Source organism: Manacus vitellinus, unplaced genomic scaffold (genome assembly GCF_001715985.3).
Source record: "Manacus vitellinus isolate BGI_N305 unplaced genomic scaffold, ASM171598v3 scaffold_13_pilon, whole genome shotgun sequence".
NCBI classification, from domain to species: Eukaryota; Metazoa; Chordata; class Aves; order Passeriformes; family Pipridae; genus Manacus; species Manacus vitellinus.
Genome location: NW_021938999.1, coordinates 9,243,387 through 9,266,678, shown reverse-complemented (window position 1 = coordinate 9,266,678; position 23,292 = coordinate 9,243,387). Strand labels below are relative to the sequence as shown.

The window sequence follows — 23,292 nt, the reverse complement described above, 5'->3', positions numbered from 1 at the left end:
GCATTGCACTTTGTTTGCTGCTTAATCTATCAAGAAGACATATATAGAGAGAATTAGCCTTGATTCCCATGGCCAGCTCTCTATTCCTGGCTGCATTTGCCGGTCCATGCATGGTGACAAGGCACAGGAACAGGGTGAGCCAAGCCCTACTCTGCTGGCACATCCTGCCCTTTCTTTAAAGGGCATCCTCATGCTTAAGGACATTGCAGTGCATTTTGTTTAAATGGACACAATTCCTGGTTTTTTGTTTGTAGTCTCTGCCAGTGTTGCTCCTCACAATGTCCCTGATTTTGTGTTACTGGCATGGTTCATCATTGCCCCCAGATTCCTAACGAAAGGGTCTCCAGTCTCCTGAGGAAGAGGTCCCCACCAGGAGCCCCATGCTGCAGTGGCCGTGTGTGCCCTGAGGGAGCAGCACAGTGAAACTCCTGGAGCATGAAGCAACATCCCAGCAGAGTCACACAGGCCCCAGCATGGCAAAAAACTGAGGAGAGAGGCATGGACTGAGCTGGTTCAGACTCCACCAGGCAAAGCATGAAGGGTGGGTTTTGAACAGGCAGCTGTAGCACAGCTGACCAGCTTTTGGTTTAGTGCCATTCCCCAAAACTAGGGGGAGGGTTTGTATTACAGTGCTCAGGGCTGATGCTGCCCCACCTGATCTGTTGTACACGTGTCTCTGGTCCCCTTGGACAGTGCTGTGGCATTTTCAGCCTTCCCAGCCCCGCAGTTTTTTCTTCTCAAAGCCATTTCCACAGCTGAGGCTGATGAGACCCTATGTCCCCAGCCAGCTGTCACCAAGTCCTGTGTACAGTTTTTCTGCCTGAAGCCTTCATTCAGGGTCACTTAGCATAGCTGTCCTTGCAAAGGGAGGTTGTTGGCAGTCAGGTAACGTGCCATCCTGCGAATGCCAAATGATTTCTCTATCCCTAAAGTGGCAGTTGTGGCCTGCAGCAGGTGGCCAGGTCCCCACTGGGAAGTGGTGCCTTAGAGTAAGCGTTGCTGTGAAATTGATGCTTATTTTAATATATTCATGGGGAGATGGCATCAAACCCTGTCTGACTGCTCCCAAGGAGCTCCTTCATGTCCAAGATGTCTGATGTGAGTGTGCCCTGTAGGACTGTCACAAGATGTGACTGCAGTCAGAGTCAGTCCGGCGTTATGTGGCTTCCCCCATGCTCTCCCTGGTACTTGGGATACCCAAGACCCCCACACTGGCTGGGGTTGCTGAGGGAGAGGCAGCTTCCCCTTGCAATATTGGAACTAAGTTGAGGCTTGTTGTCCCCACTGCTCTCCTCTCATGGGCTGCTAAAAATGACGGATAAAAAATCAAGAGCAACCAAAAATTTTGTAAGCTAAGTGAAAGCTGACTGCCACTCCCAGCCTGGTACCAGATGAGATAGCTTTTGTAGTCTCTCTATATGTCAAGTTCCCTTTTGGTGGATGGGATTCACAGGGAGATGCTGAGGGCATTGGGGCCCCCTTGGTCCCTGGTGGGAGAGCAATCAGTGCCTGTTGTTAGTGCAGCCCCAAGGCTGTTGAACAAGGCACTGAGGCTTTGGCAGTCGAGGACGAGCTGGTGTTGGGGTGCAACACTGCTGCTCTTCATTGCTGCAGGGAAATGTGGGTGAATAGAGGCACAAGAGGCAGAAACTGTGGTCCAAGAAGGTGGAGCAGGGCAGGGCAGCAGCACCCAGCCTCGCTCCTCACATGTCTACAGCTCCCCTTCCTCCAGCCCCAGGCTCCTGCCTTGCTCACAGCACAGGGAAGAAAGCACTCAGGCAGTGGCTGCTGCCATCTGCAGCAGCTGCTGTGAGCAGGCACAGCTTCCCTGGGGTCTCCTATCTGGCATGGCTTATTCCCCCAGCCTGGGTGTCTGGTGATAGCAGCTGACCATGGCCCAAAGTATCCCGCTCCAGCTGGCTCTGCTCCCAGTGGTGCTTGCACTGGGCAAGGTTGGGGATCCCTGCCAGCTTCGGCTGGTCTGGGGTTCTCCAAAAATTCATCTGTTTGGAAAGCATGCAGCTTCTCTGGAGAGCAAATCTCCTTACAGGCCTCCTGTTTCCCAGTAATGAGTCCAGCCCGGGGAACAAAGTAAATCTTCTGCAATATGATGTATTGGTTTGTCCTGTGATCAGCCACAGCTCTGTGTCCTTGGGCCAGGCCAGTGGCACTAAATCACAGCCTTCTCTCCGCAAATGTGCTCAAATGGTTGATTTGGACATGTTTTCTCTCAGGTCTATTAAATAATAAAACGGGCCTCTTTCAGCCTCTTGCCTTACCTTCACTCACTCGCCAACCCTCTGTCTCTTGGGCCTATATTCCCCACCACCTCACACAGATCTGATGTATCAGCATCCTCTGCACCACCTGCATGCTGCACGGTCCCGTTGGCTTTCACATCCAGAGGGCTGTGGCACCCAGACTAAGCACCACGAGGGTGTGGAGTCACCACAGTGTGGCTGGGCGAGAGGGTGAATGTTTGGTGCTCAGCTCACTGTCAGGAGACCTAGCTGGAGTTCGACATCACCAGCCCTGGAGAAGCAAGTCCTGATTTGGGTGACTGGGACTGTCACCTCTAACCCACCAGAGGCTGTCAGTGAGAAGAGGCTGAAGAAGTGTTGCAGAAAGATTCGCTTTAGTGGGGACAGATTAGGCACTTTATGCAGAGAGTCGGTAATATTTTTTCCAGGAAACCTCATTCTTCCTCAATCTGCTATCTGCTAAAACCCTTAAAAAGCCAATTCACGAGCAGTTTCTATCAGAGAAACAATCACTTGTATGAAGACTTAAGCCTCTCATTTCCTGTAATCCTTCATGAAATTCTGCAAAGCCTCTGTGGAGGCTCTTGGCATAACATCCAGCAATAAACTGCCCATTAATGAAACAAACTTCTGTTGGTGCTTGCCCAGAAACCTTACCTTGCAGGTTACTGTAATTAGAGTTGATTTCAGAGGGAAAAAAAAGTTACCAGCTGCATATTAAAACTGATTCTGACTGAAGCTTATGGTAGCACTTTCAGTAAGAGAGTCTTTCTTTCAATCTGTATTTAGAAGCATTTGAGTGCCACTAATAAAAAAGTGCTCCTGGTTTTTGGATAATTACAGGTACCCTTCTGTCTTTCTCCTCAACAAGAATACTCTACTTACAATTGATGCTTACCAAACACAGTTAACAACACGTATATTTCCATGGCCTCCCTGGAGGCTTAGCACACTGCCAGGAAGAATAATGTGGGTGAAAAAGGACCATCTCTGCCTATGCTGGTGCCTCAGAGAAGGCTGGTGGTGCCTGAATGTATATAGTGAGATGACAGTCATTACTGTAGGTTACAAATATTGGTGGATTAATAGCATCAGATGCTGAATTATTAGCTGAAGAAAGCATGATTTGAGGCTACTACTTCCTATTAAATCAAACTCAGCTCTTCCCAGAAATAACAAAAAAATCAGGGGAAAGAAAGCACCTGAGCAGAGGGGGAGACTGGTGCTGAGCTAAGGAGAAAGCAGGAGTCTCTTTTAATGCAATAATAGTAACATAAATACTTTAAAATACTTCTCTAGTAGCTAAAAAGAGCACACTGCTTTACTTGTCATCATTGCCAGCACACAAACCAGTTACAAAGATAGTTTTCTTCTTCTGATTGCTTTGCAATTACAGGTAAAAATTGTAAAGTAGTTGAATTTCATACAGTCTCATCCAAAGACTTTGAAACATGATTATCTACGGTGATTGACATATCCCAAGTGGTGAATTTTTGCACTAGAGACATGTGTGCAGCTCTTACATACAGCCAGTCAGGAGGTGTGTGTCTGGCTCGAGCAGCGGAATTTTAGTCCTTAATGAGAAATGGTGCAGTCTAGGCTGGAACCTGGCTGGAGCCAGACAAATTGTGGGAGCTTCTATGCTAGTGGCTGAAGTGAAAATAAGCAATACCCACGAAAAGGCTCTAAGTGATGATAAATATGAGAGGTAACTCAATAAAGAGCATTTGAAACCCCACACACATATGGTACAACCAGCTCTCTTTTCCCAGTTCCAACCTGCATTCTTTGTCCTGTAGGTTCACAGAAGCAGACTGGGAGTGTGTCTGCTCACAGATCAGTTCTGCAGATCAGGAGTATCTGCCTGAACTTGGGTAGCTCACTCCACTGTAAAACAAACCACAATTTAGAAGTCCCAGCAAAAATGCCACTGTCAGAGAAATCAGGAGTGTAACTTCCATTGTGGGTTAATGGCAGTTCACTTTCGTTTGGGTCACTTCAGTACCTCACTAACACAAACACCAAAGAACTCTCTGACCATGAGGCAATTTTACATCTGCTGGGATAATAAAAACCCTCAAGTCTAAAGCACACAGTGCTGGAGCTTTTAGCTGTAATGTGCCACCCACTGGCCTCTGCCAGAGTGTATTGCAGGAGGCTGACAGGCCAAGGGCGATGGAGCAGCGTCAGCCATGGGGGAGGCTGTGACATCAGACAGGTACCACTGGAAAGGCTGGCAGGTACGTACTGGGACACTGCTGGGAAGGCAGAGATGTCCTAATTTGAGTCAGCACGGGCCATTGCTGGTGTGGCATAATCTCAACTGGCTTTGTCACACTGAGTGAACAACTGTGCCTTAGAAACCACTGTAACAGCTGAGCTTTCAGCAAATCACAGCTGTTACTCAAATAAATTATAGCTCCTGTGGAGATGAATATTGCAGCTTAAAAAGTAAATACTAGGGAGTTTGCTTTGACATTAAATTGAGGCAACCTAAAAAGAAAATCTGCTTATGTCAAACCTTAGGAAGTGGGCAGTGAATTGCCTAAACAATAGTTACATGTTTCAGAAGTTGGGCTATGCAAACCACTTCCCATGGATGCAATTTATACATATAGAAGACAAAGCTATGTTCTTCTAAGTACAGAAAAATCCACTGAAATATCTGAGGTGCTATTTTTAAAATAGCACAGCTATAAACCTCAAGCTGTTGAGCAATGTAGACCTTCTTGTAAAAATGGCTCTTAGCTTCAAGAATAAAACCCAGCAGCAAACACAACCGCTAGTTTGATGATGAGAGCAGGGAGAAAGGATGGTGACAAGTCTCATCCAGGCTGGGTGAGACACGTCCCTTCTACAAAACATAGAAATAAAAAAAAATGACATTGTGGGAATAAGGGCAGTGAATCTTTTAACTGCAGACTCCAAGAGGAAAGCACAATATATTAATCTTAGAGAAGCAAATCTCATGCTCTGTTTCGGGAACAGTCTCCAGCACAGCTTTTGCCCAAGCCCAGTTTGTAAGGAAGAGGATCCCTGCACACAGCCAGCTGGATAATGCCAGTGCATACACACACACAGTTTTTTATACATATACATACATACATACATTTTTATGAGATATACAGAGAGAGATATCTCTGTAGAAGTAAAGGTGTATGGATCTATAAGTAGATGTCAGTGACAGAATGAGTCACCCTACTACCTTGACAAGGAACCTTTTAGAAGGAAATACTATAACCCAGAAGCAATATTATCAGAAACTTTTATTTTGTTGTGATTTGTGACTTCACATAAATACTGAAGAGGAAAGTAGTTCAAATTTTTAATTTGCAGACAGAATACAGAAACACATGAAAGATTTGTTAGTATTAACAGCCAGAGAGCCTATCAATAGATCTGCTGTGGAAGGAAAACTCAGCATTTTTTTAAAATAATAAATTAGTTCTTTTTAAATTACATTCTATTCTATGTGTGCAGATGTACATTTTCTGTTGTTTTCCATTTTTGTATTTAGTATGAACACACAGAAAAGGCGAGTTTGTCTGTTAAAATGGATAAGAACCAGACAATAACTCTGAACTAAGACTCACATCAAAAATGTTTTGAAGTGAAACAGCATCTTTCCACTACGTTAAAAGAAGCAAAGTCAATCCCAAACTACAGAATCCTATGGATATATGGTGAGAAAGCCAATCTAATTCCTAATGCTTATATTTACTAGGGTATTGTAAAATCATGTGTTAACAGTTGGATATTTGTAGAAACCCATATTTAGAGATACCAGTAGTTAGACAGAAATCCATAGGTATTAATAGTTTAAAGCAAACAAACAGCAAAAATATTTTTTGTCCAACCAGGCTAGAAAAATCAAAACATGCCAAGTGAATGAAACACATTGAGAACAGAACAAAACTTCTGTGTTCCCCCCATGCCATTCTAGTCGGTCACTGCTTATCTCTCTCCTTCATTTTATCAATGTAGTTCAGCACCTCCAGAGTCCTTTTGCCAGCCAAACTCAGGTACTCGGCTTCAGAAGGAAGGGCAGCAGTCCCGGCCGCGCTGCCGGCGCCCGCGGGCTGCGGGATCTCCTGCGCTGGCAGTTCTTCTTTCCCCGCGGTGCCGGCGGTGCGGGGAGGAGGGACCCCGACTGGGCTGCGGGCTGCGGGCAGGGAGCCCCCACAGCTGCACACCCGCAGGGTGCCACACTGAGTGGCCACATCCACCTTCTCTACTTCTGTCACAGAGCGCTCAGTCTGCGACCAAACATCACACCTGGTGCTGCGAGTGACGTGCTCTCTCTTAAGGGCTGGGTGTGATGAGCTGCCCTCGGATGGGGCAGCGTGGTTTTTATTTTTGTCCTCTATGGTGCAAAAAATTAAGCCTTTATCCTGAAGAATGTTTGCTTCTTCTCTAGCCAAATTACTGCTGGGCTGGAGAGGTACAGTTCTGGTGTGGAAGCTCTTGGGGGCCTCTCTGCTTGCTGAGAGGTTGGCATCATGTGTCTTCAAGGACTGTTCATTCAGATATTCTGTCTTTTTGGCTGTGTCTTCCTCTTGACACTGTTTGAATAGAATTGTGCAATTGCAACTGTTTAAATAGTTCAATAACTAAGGACTAAGTTAACGACTAACTAATAACTAAGTTAGTCAAATAAACAGAAAGGCCAGAGCTGTCGGTTTAGGTTGTTAGTGTTTTATTTCATTCTTTTCCCAAGGATGTACTCCTGGCTTTCGGTGCCAATGCAGACCTTCACACTCACGTGCAATGTATACTCACACGCTATGATGTTTTTGTGTTCAACAATGGCTGAAAACACTGTGTGTCAAATCCTTCTGCTTTACAGGCATGTAATGTAAGGCAGCTATACACAAAGGAAGAGCATCTTCCCACAGTCATGCTACTGTAATTCCACATGGCCAGGCATTATCAACAGAACAGACCACGTCTGTTAAACTACTTAGGAAAATTTACAGCTAATAATTTCTTGTCCTCCTCACACATGAATTTACCTTGTACAAGGCAAAACCATAAGTAAGATTCCAGCTACATCCACCCTTAGATGCCCTCAGGCATGGAGATGTGATTTGAATGAAGCCCTGCCAACCCTCAAAGGTTGTGGGGTGTACTCACTGTGTCAGGACTACAGCTCAAATAGCTCTCGGTCTGCCTTGGAGAGTAACTGTAAGACTGGTTGCTGAGTGGTGACTCCATATCTTGAAAAATAGATGAAAAAGAAAGGCTACTCACCAGAAACTCCCCAAATATCCAATTCTCAAGTACAGCATGTAGAATTAAACATTATTATTTCTGATGCAGTTTTAAGATACTGTTCAAAGAATAAAATGTTAGCAAGTTCAATCTAGGCAATCTAAGGCAGTAGCCAGTTCTTCTCCTCTCAGGAAAACATATCTTAGCAGAAGTTGTGAGACAGGTGTCCCAAAGCTTCAGCTGTGCTGTTAATCAGCAGCTGCACCAGCAGCAGAACTGTGCTACCCAAAGCAAGAAGGACTCTGCAGAGCAAGGGCTGTGAGAGAACACAGCAGACTCCATGTGCACACTGGCTGCCATACAAGTTCCATGCTTTTTTCTTGGAGGCCCATGAGAGATCTTCTGCTCTGAAATGCAGCCAGCACAGCTGACCCTACAGCTACAGCTACTGAGGGAGCTGACTCCCCTCCCTCTGTCCACATGTGGAATGACAGCATATAGTCTAATGGAAGAGAATCTCTCTTCAAGGAAAAGCAAACACAGATGGTTCTTAGCTACCTGGTAATGCTACTTGTCTTTTCACAGTGCTGTATGAATCAGAAAAACAAGCCCTCAACAAATGTAACATCCCAAAAAGATCATTCTCCCTGGCTTTAAAAGTAACTGCTTCAATTTCACATGTGGAGAAAAAAAAAAGTAATAATATATAAATGGTACTAACTTTTCTCCATCTCATGAAGACTTGAACTTGTTCCAAACTTAGACTCTTTCTCTCGTGCTATTGTAAACTGTAAAAAATAATGAAGTGTTAATAGTGAGGGTTCAGCTGGATCAGCACCTCGGGTTAAGAGGAACATTCAGTTTCTATATTACATAAAGGAGCCACTGCACTGTACCACAAATTATTTTAAGAGGTATTTGTACCCTGAGCAGAACCATATGTACCTGGGTGACTTCTACAGGCAAAACATCTAACAGACTATGTGCCAGTATATGTATACTGGCACAAAACTCCTTTACAATACTGAAGCATCCTGCATATAATGTCTGGGCACTGCCTGCAGAATTTGATCCTAAGGGTTGATGGGTAACTTACACAATGTATTTCAGGCATCAGCTGAGGTGTGAATCAAAGCACGTGAACTGTGGGCCTGAAAGGGCTGTCTGTCTGAACCACTTCACTAGAAGCAGTTCTTTCTGAACTCCTTTTATAAACAATGATGGCAAAGAATCTTCCACAGAAGTTAATTCAGTGAAGTTATATTCAGTTTCTAACTGTTGTGGATATTCCTTCTCTGCCTCAAACGAATGTTGCAAACAGTAGCTTTGACAAAAAATATGTCTCTTTAAAAAGTTACCTCTTCAAATCCAAAGAGCTGGTTCTGTCTCCAGGCTGTTTCTTTCATGGACTCGTCATCCCTGAGGAATGCAAACACAAAGTTCTCTTGTAAGTGATTTTTCCCTCCTGTATTTTTATTTTCTTTCTGAGTTAAAGTCCTCACTTGTGACTTTTCTGTCTTCAACTTTTATTTTGTCTTCAGTAACCATAAAATGCTTTCCACTATTGATATGACTGAACTTATTTCTGAACTGAGATTTTACACCAAGAATCTGTTTTTCATAAACTTCATTTCTGTTGAAATGCAAAATGGAATTGGAGAGATGGCAGAAGATAGTGCTGTTTTGTAAAATGGAAGATATTATGGATCGGAGCCTTTGAAAACATGTCTTTTGTAAAATATGGGGCATTCACATGTGCTTACTTTAGCCCAGGGAAGATACTAATTTCCTCTGCGGCCAGTGGAATGTGGCAGAGTCTTTTAGGGGGCAAGCCAAAGCAAGATCTTAATTTCAGGAACTCAAAACTGTCCCATGAAGCAGTATTTCTCTGTACTTATTATAGGCAGATGAGCAAAGGTATAAGGGGCTTACCTGTGCATAAGTTTATTCACATTATACACTACTATTTTCACTGGGAAAACTTGACTCCTCGGTAATACTGTTTAGAATTTTACCTTCCTGTCCTCTTGGCAGGATTTCTCCAATTCAGCAAGGTCTCTGCAGTTATCAATAGTTAATAGTTTGATAATTTCCATGGTACTCACCTTTTTTTTCTTGAATAATTCTGCACATTCTCCTTTAAGTTAATCTGCTGATCATGGTGATAAGCAAATGTCTCTAAAATAAAAAAAAGTAAACCTTGATTTTAAAATGTAATACAATAAATGCAATTTGAAAACAAAGCTTTCTGTCAAGTTTTTAAAATAAATAATTCGATTTAAAATTAAGTGATTGCAATCAGAAAATTCATGGCATGTTTTCAGTCAGGGCAGATACATTTGTGGTTATAAGAATATATGTCTTTAAAAGGAGAATAAAACCCAGAACACATGTCCTTTAAATCTTGATACGCACCAATTTTTTCAAGGTTTGCATGTTTTTCTTTCTTTTCACAGGGTATGAAGTAGTGCTGTCCCTCATTAAAGTTCTGCAGGTCGGTTTTATGAAGTCCACTGGTTTCCTGGTAGCTTGCCCTTGAGTCATTGTTACTTTTAAGAAAAACGAGTTCTGGAGTTGTGAAAATGCCTTCAAGGTGTCTGTCTACAGAACTTTTTTTTTTATTGATTGCAGGATAAGCCTTTCCAGTGTTGTAAGGATAATTTCTGTCAGTCATTTGATTTCTAACGTCAGAATGGATGAAAAAAATGTCAGTACTGCTTTGGTTAACAAAAAGATTAAAATGCTTTGTGGAAGGATTATTGTGGATTGGTTGGCTCTCATCTTCAAACAGTGCCAGAAAGGAACAACTACTTCCAACTTGTGGAGCTTTCAGTTCTGCAGTTTCTTTCACAAAATCAAATACCGGTGCTTTTATTCCCTCACAGTTTTCTGATTCGTTACTGGTCATTATGACTGGATTTTTCCTGGCAGAATTCATAGAGTCTAGCCTGGGGGTGGGGGGTGAAGAGGAGTGGGGGTAGAAAAGAAAAAAAATATTTTGCTTAGTATGCAAAGAAGCAAAATACTGACTGCTAACACAACACTTTATAACTTGCTGATAAAAATCTCAAAGACTTCACTACTCATCACACTTGTTTTTGTCCTAAATGAGCATTATTTCACCTGAAAAATTATGTATTCTATTGTATTTAGTTTTTAATTTATAGTAAGATTGGTTTAAAAGGGGGTCTGTTTCATAATATCTCCAAATATACCAAGCCATGGAGCACATCCTCCAGGGTGTGATTTATAAAAGCAGCCACAGTATGTCACTGCAGCTCCACCAGCTGACCAAAGGCAGCAACTTTGGGGAGGGGATTAAAAAAAAGAAAAAACGAGGAAGATAGTTTCCTCTATTCATAAAAGTAGTTTGTTCCTCAAGATTACAGTTCTCTTGGGTACTGAAAAGCCTAATAAGCTCTGTGTACTGCTTTATTTCTGGTCTCTCTAGCAAGTGACTTCCATTTGTACTTGAGATCAGTAATCCTGATTCAGCACAAAACTCCTCTATTGCACTGTCAGGTGGCCAGTCAGACATTTTATTTTGCCCAGACTTCCCTACCCCACTTCTGAGAGTAATGATTTTGAAGATGTTATCATGCAAACATCAGGGGCTTGAAGGTTATCATGCTTTCACTTACTTAGCTCTTAATCTAACATTTTCACTGTATTTTTTCCAGGCCGGATCTGCTGATCTGACCTTTCAGAAACTCTGAGCAAAAAGTTAAGAGTCTTCAGAAGCACAGAGAATTGGCAAAGAAGGACATTCAAAAAATGACCTTTCTTTAAAATGTTTTGAGCAATGCTGTCAATGGAACTTGAAAACTGAAATGTAGTACAGAAAACTTCAGTGGTGTTCTGTTCAGCAAATACTTGGAACTGGATAAAGATTCTACAGTACTTCAATGAAGTAGTTTCCTCTGCTTACAGAAGCCTCCTCAGAACAGTTTTAAAAGGCTAACCACACTAGACTTTGTTCCTGGAGAAAGGAAGGTAAAACTGTTCTGTGAACCAATTCAGAGGGTTCTTCTTAATTCCAGCTGAACATTTTTTAATGCAAAGTAAAAGTTAAGAGTAGATGAGAAAATAAGACATATAAAATTTTTAGTTAATATTTAATGCCACACCTCTCAGAATTACTGAGAATTACTGAATTACAGAATTACGCACATTGATTACATCATCAGTATGTTACATTAAACAATTGTATAAATTTACACTCTACTTTTCACAGTGAAAGAAACTCCCTTCACAAAAGAACTGCCATCTCTTGAGGTATAAGAATTTATGGCTACAATGGATGAAAACAAAACAAGGACAATATAAAGAAAGAAATGGATTTGAAGAACAGTTGGAAAGGAGATGTTTTTAGTGAGCCATAAATGGGTAGAGGATAACAGGAGGTGCCATAAGCAGATGAGTGCAGGCCTGACGGCCGGGGGAGAAATGAAAGGGGAGGTGTAGGTGCAATAAGGTTATGTAGGGCTTTAATGTAAAGATATTAATGAGGAATTGTCCCAGATATACAGCAAGGTGAATGCTATCCTCATTTTAGGTTTTGCTGGAGAAAACCAGGAGAAGCTACAAGAAGAGTGAAAGATAAGGTGGCTGAGAGGAAGCTAATGTGCCTGGTTATCGTGTGACCAGTGAGATTATCAGTCACTTAAGTCCCCAAGCAAACAGGCTGTAGGTACTTCAGGAACAGCAAAATATTATATGGTCTTTTTATGGCTCTATCCAGCCAAAGCTAGACACTGACAGGAACTTTCAACCAGATGGCAGACTCATAGAATAAAAGGAGTAAAGAAAGATTAGCCGTGTACAACCCCTAGATCCAAGGGAAGAGTCCCAGGAAAGAAAATTATATAAAATGTTCAGTACAAATGAGTCTGGCCCTAAACCATCTATGATTAGAAATATTTTTAATCAGCACATACAAAAAGAAATATATTCTTGAGTTCTAACCACTCTTTAAAAAACAAAGTGCATATTCCCATAAAAGTATTATTGAAAAAATTATAGGGGAAAAGAGTTATAGTAGGATCACATATGAAAGAGCAGGAAAGAAAATGCTTTGTTCATGGAATCCCAAGTATAAACAAGTAGGTGGAGTTGCTCAACTGCTACTGCATCAAGGTCATCAGAAAAGCACTTGTAACAGTGACCAGAACTAATGAGACCTGAGGCAGCTTCACTCTCCTTGTGGCTTAGCAAATCTGAGCTATCGTTCAAGGTGAATTTAGTAACACTATCATGTTTGTGATATTGAAAAAATAGATCATGGTTCCAAATGCCTACCCAAAATTCAGCTTTTGCTGCCTTTCAGCAAATTGAAATAGCTTTGTATGTTTAGTCTTTCCATTTCATTTCAATTTCTATTTGAAAAGCATCAAAAATCAGTGAAAAAGACAAGTAGCAATAAGTTTCAGATAATCTTAGTATTTTTCTTAATTAAACTTGACTGTTATTTCCCTCTTTAGTGTAAAATCACTGCCTACCTATGAAATGGTTCAAACAGTTCCTGAAGCACTGTATCAGACTTCCTGAAAATGCACTGGTTTGGAGGTTTAGTATTCCAAGAGTCTTGATCAGGACTATTTCCTGGCTGAGAAAACAGTAGAAGCTATCAAACTCTGAATACACATAATGGCTATAGTCTTTAAAACTTTAAACTTGGGTTTGCAAATAATATACATGTTTTCCCACCATTTTTACTTCTTTTTATCTTTACAGTGGAAGCCCACACCTGCTAACAGCCCGAGTTCTGTATAACTCATACTTTTCCACCTTTGCATATCAATGTTAATATGCAAAATGTCCTTTTAGCACCCCATCCTCCCATAGTATGAACAAGTTTGATAGACTGTAACAAGCTGAAGTTCCACTGAAGATGAGAGAATCAAAAAACTTTGTCTGGAAGGGACCCCAAGAGTCATCTAGTCCAACCTGCTTAAAACAGGGCCAGCTTCAAGCTAAGGCCAGATTGCTCAGTAATGTTCAGGACAACCACCTGCTCCATGGCCTGTTCTTGTGCTTAGCCAGTTTCGTGGTTATTTTTTATCCTGTACAAACAGAATTTCCATTGTTGAAACTTGTGCCTTCTACCTCTTGCCATTTCTCTGTGTACCTCTGGCTCTGTCCTGTCTGTAGCTCTGTTTGGACTGTAGAAGACACTGGTTAATTCACCCCACATCCGGGTCTTTCCCAGGCAATGAAAGCTCTCTTTGCTCACTCTCTTCATAATCACTACCTGCTCCAAACCCCTAACAATTTATGTGGCCCTTCATTGGTCTTGCAACACTTTGCTCATTTCTCTCTTGTACTGGGGGTTCCCAAAACTGGACACTATCTCAGACGTGTTCTCACATATGCTGCTCAGAGCGAAATAATCGCTTGCCTTTGACTACTGGGTGTGCTCATTGTAGCAGCACGTCAAGGGAGGGGATTCTGCCCCTCTACTCTGCCCCTGTGAGACCCCACTTGAAGTACTGTATCCAGACCTGGGGCCTCCAACAGAAGAAGGACGTGAACCTGTTGGAGTGGGTCCAGAGGAGGGCCAGAGAGATGATCAGAGGGCTGCAGAACCTCTCCTATGAAGACAGACTGAGACAGTTGGGGTTGTTCAGCCTGGAGAAGTCTCTAGGGAGAACTTACAGCAACTTTCCACTGCCTAAAGGGAATACAAGAGGGCCAGGGACGGACTTTTTACAAGGGCATGTAGTGATAGAACAAAGTGTAATGTCTGAACTGAAAGACTGTAGTTTTAGATGAGATATTAAGAAAGAATTCTTTACTGTGAGGTCATGAGAAACAGGTTGCCCAGAGAAGCTGTGGATGGCCCACCCCTGGAAGAGTTCAAGGCTAGGATGGGTCTTTGAGCAACCTGGTCTAGTGGAAGGTGTCCCTGCCCATGGCAGGGGGGTTGGAAATGGGTGATTTTTAAGGTCCCTTCCAACCCAAACCATTCTCTGATTATTGACCTGTTGCCATGTAGACTTTAGCCAACAGACAACTATTTTGAGTATGATAGCAACAGACAGTTTTTTATTCATCTTATTGTCCATTTATCTGATTCATACCTCCCCATTTTGGCTACCAGGATCCCATGGGAAACCTTGTCAAAAGCCTTTCTCAAGTGTAGGTAAATAATGCCTGCTGTTCTCCCAAATTTACTGAGCTACTAATTTTGGCACAGAAAGCAATTGAGTCCACCAGGCACAGTATGACCTTGGAAAAACTGATGGCTGTTCCCAGACACCTTCTTGTTTTTCATGTGCCTTGGAACTGTCTCTGGGAGCTTAGCTCCCTAATCCTTCCAGAGACAAAGGTGAGATGATACTTCCCCAGATCATGCTTACATTTTTGCAGATGAACATAACACATTTCTTGTTGCTGGGAAGCTTTCCTGATCACCACAGTCTTACAAAGATGATAGATATCTGCCCTGCAGTGATGTCATCCAACTCCCTCAATATACTTGGATGGACTCCGCCCAGTCTCATGTATTTCTTTATGTCCAGGTCACTATGGATTCTCTAACCTGTTCCTTCACTACCGTTTTGCACCACTCTCCCCCAACTCCTGACTGAGCTTGAAGAATAGCCAGAGAGCAGAACCTGTCTGAAAAACCTGAAGCAAAGTAGGTTTTGAGTGCTTCAGACTTTTCAATGTCCTTTGTCACTACCTCTCAACTCTATTTAGCACTTTCCTTCATTTTCTTTCTTTGATGAAGCATCTAGAGAATTCCTCCTTACTGCCCTTCTCACCCATTGTGATTTTCAGCTCTGACCATCCTAATGGCACCCCTCCAGGATCAAGGCATGCTTCTGTGCTCTTCCTGGGTTGCCCATCTCTCCTTCTACACTTCTTTGCATTTGAGCTCAGTTAGGAGTTCCCTGATTCCGCCAAACTGGCCTCTGGGACCTACACATTCTCTTGCACATTGAGGTAGACTGTCCTTGTGTTTTGAAAGCATCTTTCTTGGGCTCCTTTTTTCTTCAGGTTCCTCTGGGTTTCTGCCTACTCATTTTCTGAACAACCCAACATCTTCCTTTCTGAAGCCTTTGAAGCACTTCTTCCTCACTTACCTCAAGACTTTATAATACCACTGATGATACACATAGAATTTGTTTTATTATTTCCAACTAATAATATATTTTCTAAAAAATAAAGCCTATTGTATTTGCTATTACTTTTCTAAGGATGACTGTTTCAAGAATCCTGAAGTTAACAAAAAAAAATAGTAACATGCATCAGAACAAATAACTCAATTGTTACTTAAAGGTAATGAGTTAAAGAGCAGGCTTTTCTCGATCCTTTTAGAGCACTGAGAATACTGTAAGAACTATGTTACTCACACTGCAAGATTAAAAATTAGGTCATGGGATCAACTGGGATCATATGACACCCAGTTACACCAACTGTATGTTTAAGAAAGCTGTATCTACAACTATAATACACTTCAGCTTTCTTTAACCAATTTTACAAGCCAGAAACAAAAGAAAGCCAGCAGCATGTGACTTTCTGCAGATATCAGCAATGCTGAGAGCTCAGTGTTAAGCTCAAGTTAAGCTTATTTCAGAACAATAAAACAAATATATTTGTATATATGGACTATTCGTCGCCACCAGCCTACGAGAGATGTTGATCATTTATAATTATCTTCACAATTACAGTCTATCTATATACAAAACAAAAGAAAGTTAGTTTAAAATAATTCTGTGGAAGTAAAATGTTAACCAAACCTGCTTTTGCAGCTTCTCTTCATAGGTCTGTTCCCAAATGTCGCCCATTAGGTTTGTGTTGAACTTTTCTTCTGGAAGCTGTGTACCGTCAGAGGACTGAAAACCCTAAGAAGACAATGAACAAGCAATAAAAGCTCTTGCTCAGTTGTCTTCTTGTTCCATACTAGAGCCAACATACAGTAATTCAGTTACTTGTGAAAACTAGACAAAACATGGCAAAGAGAATTTTATCAGAAACTGTTTTGATTTAAGCATAAAGTGCAAGGTAATCAAGCCTTTCTACATCTTTTACATCTCTGCACATATGCCACAAGGAAGAGAAAATTTTTGTGTATTTGAATGTCATGATACGACTTTTTCACAAAAAACATAAGGCTATAAGGGCTTATTTCAGGGAAATACATAAGTACCTATTTAATTTGGAGCATGCACACAAATGTTATCCTGCGGAGACATGGATATAAATACATTTTTACCACTAGGTATATAGGTAAATGATCTGCTGAATTGGTTCTGCGACTTGCACTTAAGTTCCTCTTAAAGACTCACTTTTGTTTATGCTTCTCACATTCCATCATTTCACATTTCTGGGTTTTTTTTAATTTACCTGCTGTTGGCCTCTGTTCCTTTCCCATAAGCTCTGTTCTTCATGACTAGCTTAGAGCACAGATATTCTGAAATAATTTGCAAAATGCCTAAAACAAGATGAGCCTTCCAGAAATATGTAAGCAATCACAGGAACAAATATAAAATGTGACTACAAAATAATATATCAAAATAGTCTTAAAGAGGAAGACTTCACGTATTTCCTTATCGATGAGACTTGGTCACTCTTTTAAAAATCACTTAAAAATACAGCAATTGCTGAACAATTTTAGTTTCATATCATAGGAAAAATAAACCTACATTATGCTGGTATTTTACTTTCTCTGAGAGATGCTGCCTTCTGCTTTCCAGTACTTGCTTTTGTAACCTTGTAAAATGAACAAAAACAGCCTATGAAATACAAGATCTGTAAGATTAAAATATTCTGAGTATTAATTTCAAAATAATTTAGGAATATTTTTCCACACATCTTACAAAGGCCTGATTCTTAAGCAGTTGAGAGCAGCTTGTGTGTGATTCGGTCAGGTCAGGGTCTGAAGCTGGATGGGAAGGCAGTGTAAGTGGATAATGTTGTTTGAATAGCCCGTTTCTCAAGATAAAACTAGTGTATGTACCTGGCATGAGTAAAAACACACCACCTTTTTTTTAAAAACCTCTCAGCTTCATGTGCAGTGTTTTATTCAGAATCTATTTATTTACTCTCACAGTAAGAGTATCACTGGAATGCCAGGAGTGATTGTGAAACTCCCTGTTTACTACGGTATGTATATAGTTTCTTAATACTCCAAATATAAAACCATCATGAAATACCTTTTCCAGAACTTCATTTTAGCATAACTATTGCCTATTTTATACAAGTACCTGTTCTGGAGATCATCTAGGTTTGACTTATGTTGTGTATGTAGTGGTGACGTGGGAAGCTCTAAGTTGTGTCTCCCAGGAAGTTTTTTTACATCTTCAATGATATCCACATGGACTGGCTTCCTCACATTCTCTGCAATGAAATTATTCGGTATGTCAGAGCTGGGCTTGGAGAAACTTTTGAGGTTCCTGAATTTCCACTTGAGTGCAAAAGCTGTTGTTTTAGACTTCTTAATCCATTTAAAGCCATAGTTTTTCTTTCTTTTTTACTAACAATGCAAAAACTCTATTCTAAATGGCATGATAGTATAAAATTATTCACTGTCAGTTGCTGTATGTGGACAGGCTCTGTTGCCCTCCTCAGTCATCTTCTACTTTTCCTCAGCATAGGACAACAAATTTTCCACAATCTGGTTTATGAATATGTCACAGAAAATGAGAGTCATAGAGTCATAGAATTGTTTAGGTTTGAGAAGACCTTAAGATCATTGAGTCCAGCCATTAACCCTGCACTGCCAAGTCCACCACTAAACAATGTCTCTCAGTACCCCATCTGCAGGTAAAGAGTAGGACTGAAGTTGCAGTGACGTTTCTTTAGAAGTTTAATAATGGATTTTAAGAAAGATAATTTGGGTAGAACTGACAAGATTATTCCAAATGCCCAAATGAAAAAGGAAGTGGATTACAAATGGACCCATTCAACGGCAAAGGGAAAAAGAAATGGATATAAGATAAAATTAATGAATAGAAAATGAGGAAGGTGCATAAGTGTATGTTGCAAACATTAACCCTTTCCTGGCCAGAACCAGGACAGTGTACAAGACTTTAAAGGTGACGTAGGCTGTAGCCAAGGCTATTTGATTCGTCTTATGCCCTGACTTTTTATTCAGTCATAAGTTTTGTATTTAGTTACAACTTTTTTATTTAAAAAATAAAACAACACTGAGTATTAAGTTACAAGTGGAAGAATAAGAACGAAAATAAAAGCAGTAATACTTAAGAATAACTGATTCTGAGAAGTCAGAACACTGTTACTCAAAACTCACCGGTGTTCTCTTTTTTGGTTGATATCTGGTTAACCACATAGAGATTAAGAAGATCTAAACTGACTGCTGAACTTTTAGGAGATGATACTTCCAGAAGCTTCATTTTTGATTTAAGTTTCTTTTTTTCAAAGTATTCCTTAAATTTTTAAAGGAGATAATAAGTTTTTGACAAAAGCTTCAACAACAGACTAGAAGTATAGATAGATATTTCTTTTGAGATTAGCAAGCAAGACTTAGTGAACAATTCCTAATAATAAAAGCACATGATTAAGTACCTCTGCATTCTCACACCCTGTTAGCAGTCAATTTTCTTTTTATGGCCTTGAAAAAGACTGCAAGTATAATTTGGTCATATTCAGAATAAGTCACCGTTATCTTGATGCCAAAAATTTAGTCCTTAAACACTCATTTCTCATACTTCCTGTATAATCACTAAAAACTATTTCTTTCAAATAAAAGATAAATGTGGCAAGAAAGAAGTCTTTAAAAATTTAAACTTGGGCTTTTTAGGCAACTTATAAGATAATAGGCAAATAAACTAGCAAGATTACATACCAGATGTGCCATCCATAATGACACAAAGAGTTTATTGTTCCCCAAATTTGTCTTTCTTGACAAAGAAAATAGTCTTGTGACCAAAAAAAAAAAAAAGACAAATCTCTATGACTGAGACTTCAGAAAGACTTTTTGTTGCAAGGAATAAAAAGAGATACAACTGACACTTTGAATATATCAACCAGATAATTCTGGAAAATTTAGGAAATAAAAAACGTCATTTTGTAGAGACTTAATAACGATCCTAAAATCATTAGCATCAAGTATAGCAGATTAATAAAATAAAACAAGTAAGATTTATTTTTTCTAACTGAAAGACGGATATTGAAAATTGAAGGCTATGCCAAAAAGAGAAAAAAATAGCACTGGCTTTTCTTCTGAAATGTAATTCCTCTCCTGAATGCAAGTTACATGTAACCAATATACCCAACATGTTCATTGGTAACTAATTTTCAGTATAATTTATTATTATCTTTATCTTTCTAGGCTGATTTCATCTGTGGAAAATATCTATTTTTCAGTTAAGAAGTAAAATCAACCTGTGTACAAATCAACACTTCAAAATTTATATTACTTTGGGGTCCACACCCCTAAGATGTATCCACTTCCCTTCAGTGTCCCAGATATTTTCTTCCCATCACCTCTAAATTACCAAATTACTAATAATTGTGTAATAGCAATTACAAAATTACCACTCTGTTTAGTAATTTAGTGCTACATTATTAAAAACAATCCTGACTTGGATCCTTTCCTTATTTCCCTCCTCCACTGAAGCAAATTACATAGTTTTAACATTAATTATGTGGTTTAGACTAGTAATCCCTGAGAAAACAGATATTTTGAGAACTCGTAGGCCTCCAGGAGACTGGGAAAGTGATGAAGACAACAAGCTGCTGATTGGTTCTGCATTCCCTTATGTAAACGTTTTTATTTCAGTGATTGTCTCCACACAGTCAGCCTGTTTCTCCTACTTCTCTGTATGCCTATGCACCTGCTCTGGGCACTGGGGATACCAGCTTCAGTGGTGGAGCTTCCCTGTACTGCCTCTTTCTTCCCTGTTTAGGACACTGACTTCACTTACTGCAGTTATAGCCATTTTCTCTTACTGTTTTCTTCCTCTTTGCTGTTTGAAACATCTTCTGCCAGGGATAAGTTTGATTCTCTTATTTCACTTCCAGATTCAAAATACAAATAAGCTGGCCTACTTTTGCAAATGCCAAATAAAGTACTTCAATGAGCCTAACACCCTTTAATACAGCCCAGAAGAATAGCTGTGTATGCATGTGTTAGGCCAGCTGACCATGTGGTTGTCACTGTGAGGCTTCAAACAATCCCATGTGTCAGCACATACCAATGTAATATGGTAATAGCAGTAATTCAGTAAAACTTAAATTGGGCACATTCATTCATTCATTCATTCATTCATTCATTCATTCATGCCCTTCTCCTCTTCCTGCTGGAATTCAGTGTAGTAAACCTAGCACAAGACTTTTGCTCTAAAAGTCAGGTAAAAACATTTCAACTGCTAAGTTACTGTTTTGAATCTCACTCTAGATGCTTTGAAAGTATTATCTAAGTGAATCCACTAAAGCATTTATATAACAATACAAAATCCAAGGTAGCTAAAACTGTTTACCTTTTGTTTTCTCCTTTCCTGCTTTAATATGATTCTGCTCCTAAAAATGCAAATAATTATTATTTTAATTGCAAAAGTATAATCTTGAGTCACAGCTTGAATTGCTCATCAATGTTATTGAGAATTTAGGGCACAAATAAGTTATGTTGTGTTATGCTATGCTATGTTGTGTTGTGCTGTGTTCTGTTATGCTATGCTAATGTTATGTTATGTTACATGTTATGTTATAATGGATATTCAGGTAGTTAAGTCAATATATCTCTGTTGAAGTCACCTTGACTGATCTTGGTTTACTCAGTTAAGGACAGGACCACATTGTCTATTAGGCTACTACACTGAACATGAAAAAGGAAAACAGAAGAAGCTTTTAGTCATTTGACCTGTAATGCAACATTTCATCAATTTGTAATTTCTTAAAACTTAAGAAATATTTGTCAATATATTATTTTCTCCTAATTGTCATGCTGCAACATAGTTCCAAAATATATCAGGAAAAAACCCAAAGGAGCACTATACAAGCTTTTACCTTTTTGGTACAGAATATTGTGAACCTTCCACAAAAAAGGTAAGAACAATAGTTTGTCACTACAAGGTGCTGTTGTTTGTGCACCCTAGGAGACAGTTATACCTTAAACTATGTATCTCACTTGTAAAACTTAGCCTTAAATGCATTGAAATGGATTGCCTACAGGACATAGTGCACAAAATTGGACGTCATGGTCACTGCTGTGAGCAGGGTGAGCACGGCTGCATTCCTTGGGTCGGTAAGATTAGGACATTTGTGAGGGTTAGAAATATTGAATAATCCCTTGGAATGACTTTTTTTCTTTTTCTGTTCTTAAGGTTAGAACAAACTTTCTAAACATGCGCACATAACATTTGCCCTCGCAGTGGGGAGAAGCCTTAGTAATAGGCAGTTTTTCTGGCACCTCAAATGCAAATCCCAGGCTCACTTAAGGAAAGCTGACAGATACTACCAGCAGCAGCAAGCAGCAGGTTGATTTGTATTTGCTAAGTGTGTGCAATACTCCTACACACTGTGTTTTCTTAGAGAGGGTATGACAGACAGGTATTTAGGACAACATTGGGTTTGGGGTTTTGGGGTTTTTTTTTCAAACTGAAGCTCTCCCTTCCCCCTGCTTCACAGAGGCAATATTCAGAAATCCCATTTTGCTGGGAAGACTTCCAGATGAGTAAGCCATTCTTTTAGTTTGATTCTGCATAGAGTCAGGAAGATTACAAAGTTGTGTTTAGCAACACTGCTTCCCAGTGGCTGGCAAAATCTGTGGGGTTTACATTTCTAGTAGATGGGCAGATGGCACAGCACCTAAAGAAACTGAATGTTATCTTATTTTTTTTTTTAACATTACAACTCAGTTTGTGGTATTTTACTATTTCAGTGCATCTCAATACCTGTACATCTTTTTCTCTCAATGGCAACCACTGCTGTTCGTTGAGGGTGTGAGGAAAGGCCTCACCCAGCCCCTGCCTGTGGAGAAACACTGGGCCTAAACATGCCAGCCCTGCTTGGGGCGGGATGGCTGTGCCACCACACAAACCACAGCGCTGCCCAGCCTGTGAGGGGACACCGACACAGCACGGAGCTCTTTCTGTCAGCCTTGGAAGAGTTTCACTCACCGACTGCCACCAACCCAGTTCATTTTCTGCTGCTGAGGAGGGAGGGAGGGAGGGCTGGAGGTGGGGGCGATGGCCACGACAGAGATGGTTTGCAGCCCCCCAGCAGGGCCACAGGGCCCTCCTGCAGGGCCTCCTCCTCCCTGGGAGCACCAGGGCAGCTGCTCTCCATGTCCCCAGGCTGGCAGAGAAGAAGGAAAGGGTGGTGCAGGGACAGACAGCCAAAGGGGAAGGATGCAGAAAACCAAGCAAGGCAGCTGATGGGGAGGAAGTGATACTCTGGTTGCTGCTGCTCCTCCTCTACCCACCATGTTTCCATACAGGCTGCTGCCAGAAGCCATTGCTCTTTTGCAAGGGGGGGTCCTTGCAAAAACCTCTTGCTGTCCCAAGTGAACTGATTTGTCTTTCAGGGCCAGCTTGTCTTTGCTACAACCACCATACTTTTAAGGCAAGAGAGAAGCACCTTCCTCCCCATCCCGCTCTTCCTCAGGTAACTTAGGGGCAACAAGGGAATCAATGAGCATTTTCTACGAGCAAGTGTTGTTGCCCTTGGGTCTGTCTGATGACCTTTTGTGTGCAAATGTGACAAACCCTCCAGGAGAGATGCAGAGCTGCAGGTGCTCCCTGTGCTCCCAGGGCATCTTAGCAGCAAAACAGCTCCACTTGCTCCCTTCCCTGTGACTCCCTGCCATTGTTTCAGCAAGTGAAGGCACCCATTTACAAAACAATCATCAAAT

General features: G+C 40.9%; 1 protein-coding gene across 4 annotated transcripts; it reads right to left on the bottom strand.

Annotated features, from left to right (window-relative positions):
- Positions 1-5,509: 5,509 nt before the first annotated feature.
- Positions 5,510-22,867, bottom strand: CUNH12orf40 (chromosome unknown C12orf40 homolog). Of its 4 annotated transcripts, none has more exons than XM_018068028.2 (13): positions 22,864-22,867; positions 20,921-20,960; positions 18,730-18,865; positions 17,684-17,816; positions 17,123-17,189; positions 16,217-16,321; positions 12,971-13,077; positions 9,888-10,420; positions 9,578-9,650; positions 8,831-8,891; positions 8,194-8,260; positions 7,395-7,477; positions 5,510-6,823 (listed from the first exon to the last, which is right to left on the bottom strand). In XM_018068028.2, the coding sequence occupies exons 3-13, from the start codon at positions 18,830-18,832 to the stop codon at positions 6,209-6,211; spliced, it is 1,947 nt and encodes a 648-aa protein (XP_017923517.1). In that variant the 5' UTR covers positions 18,833-18,865; positions 20,921-20,960; positions 22,864-22,867; the 3' UTR covers positions 5,510-6,208. The 4 variants fall into 4 exon arrangements, with proteins under 4 accessions (XP_017923517.1, XP_017923514.1, XP_017923515.1 ...); XM_018068025.2 differs by lacking the exon at positions 22,864-22,867 and adding an exon at positions 22,559-22,857; XM_018068026.2 differs by lacking the exon at positions 22,864-22,867 and adding an exon at positions 22,334-22,549.
- Positions 22,868-23,292: the final 425 nt, after the last annotated feature.

What these genes read in the sequence shown, in the direction of transcription:
- CUNH12orf40 (XM_018068025.2), bottom strand. Translation starts at nt 22,581, where the DNA reads ATGAACTGGGTTGGTGGCAGTCG. An exon ending in CTAGATGATCTCCAGAACAG is followed by an intron (nt 17,190 to 17,683) that starts GTACTTGTATAA and finishes TCATTTTACAAG; the next exon opens with GTTACAAAAGCAAGTACTGG. An exon ending in AAGTAAAATACCAGCATAAT is followed by an intron (nt 16,322 to 17,122) that starts GTAGGTTTATTT and finishes TTGTCTTCTTAG; the next exon opens with GGTTTTCAGTCCTCTGACGG.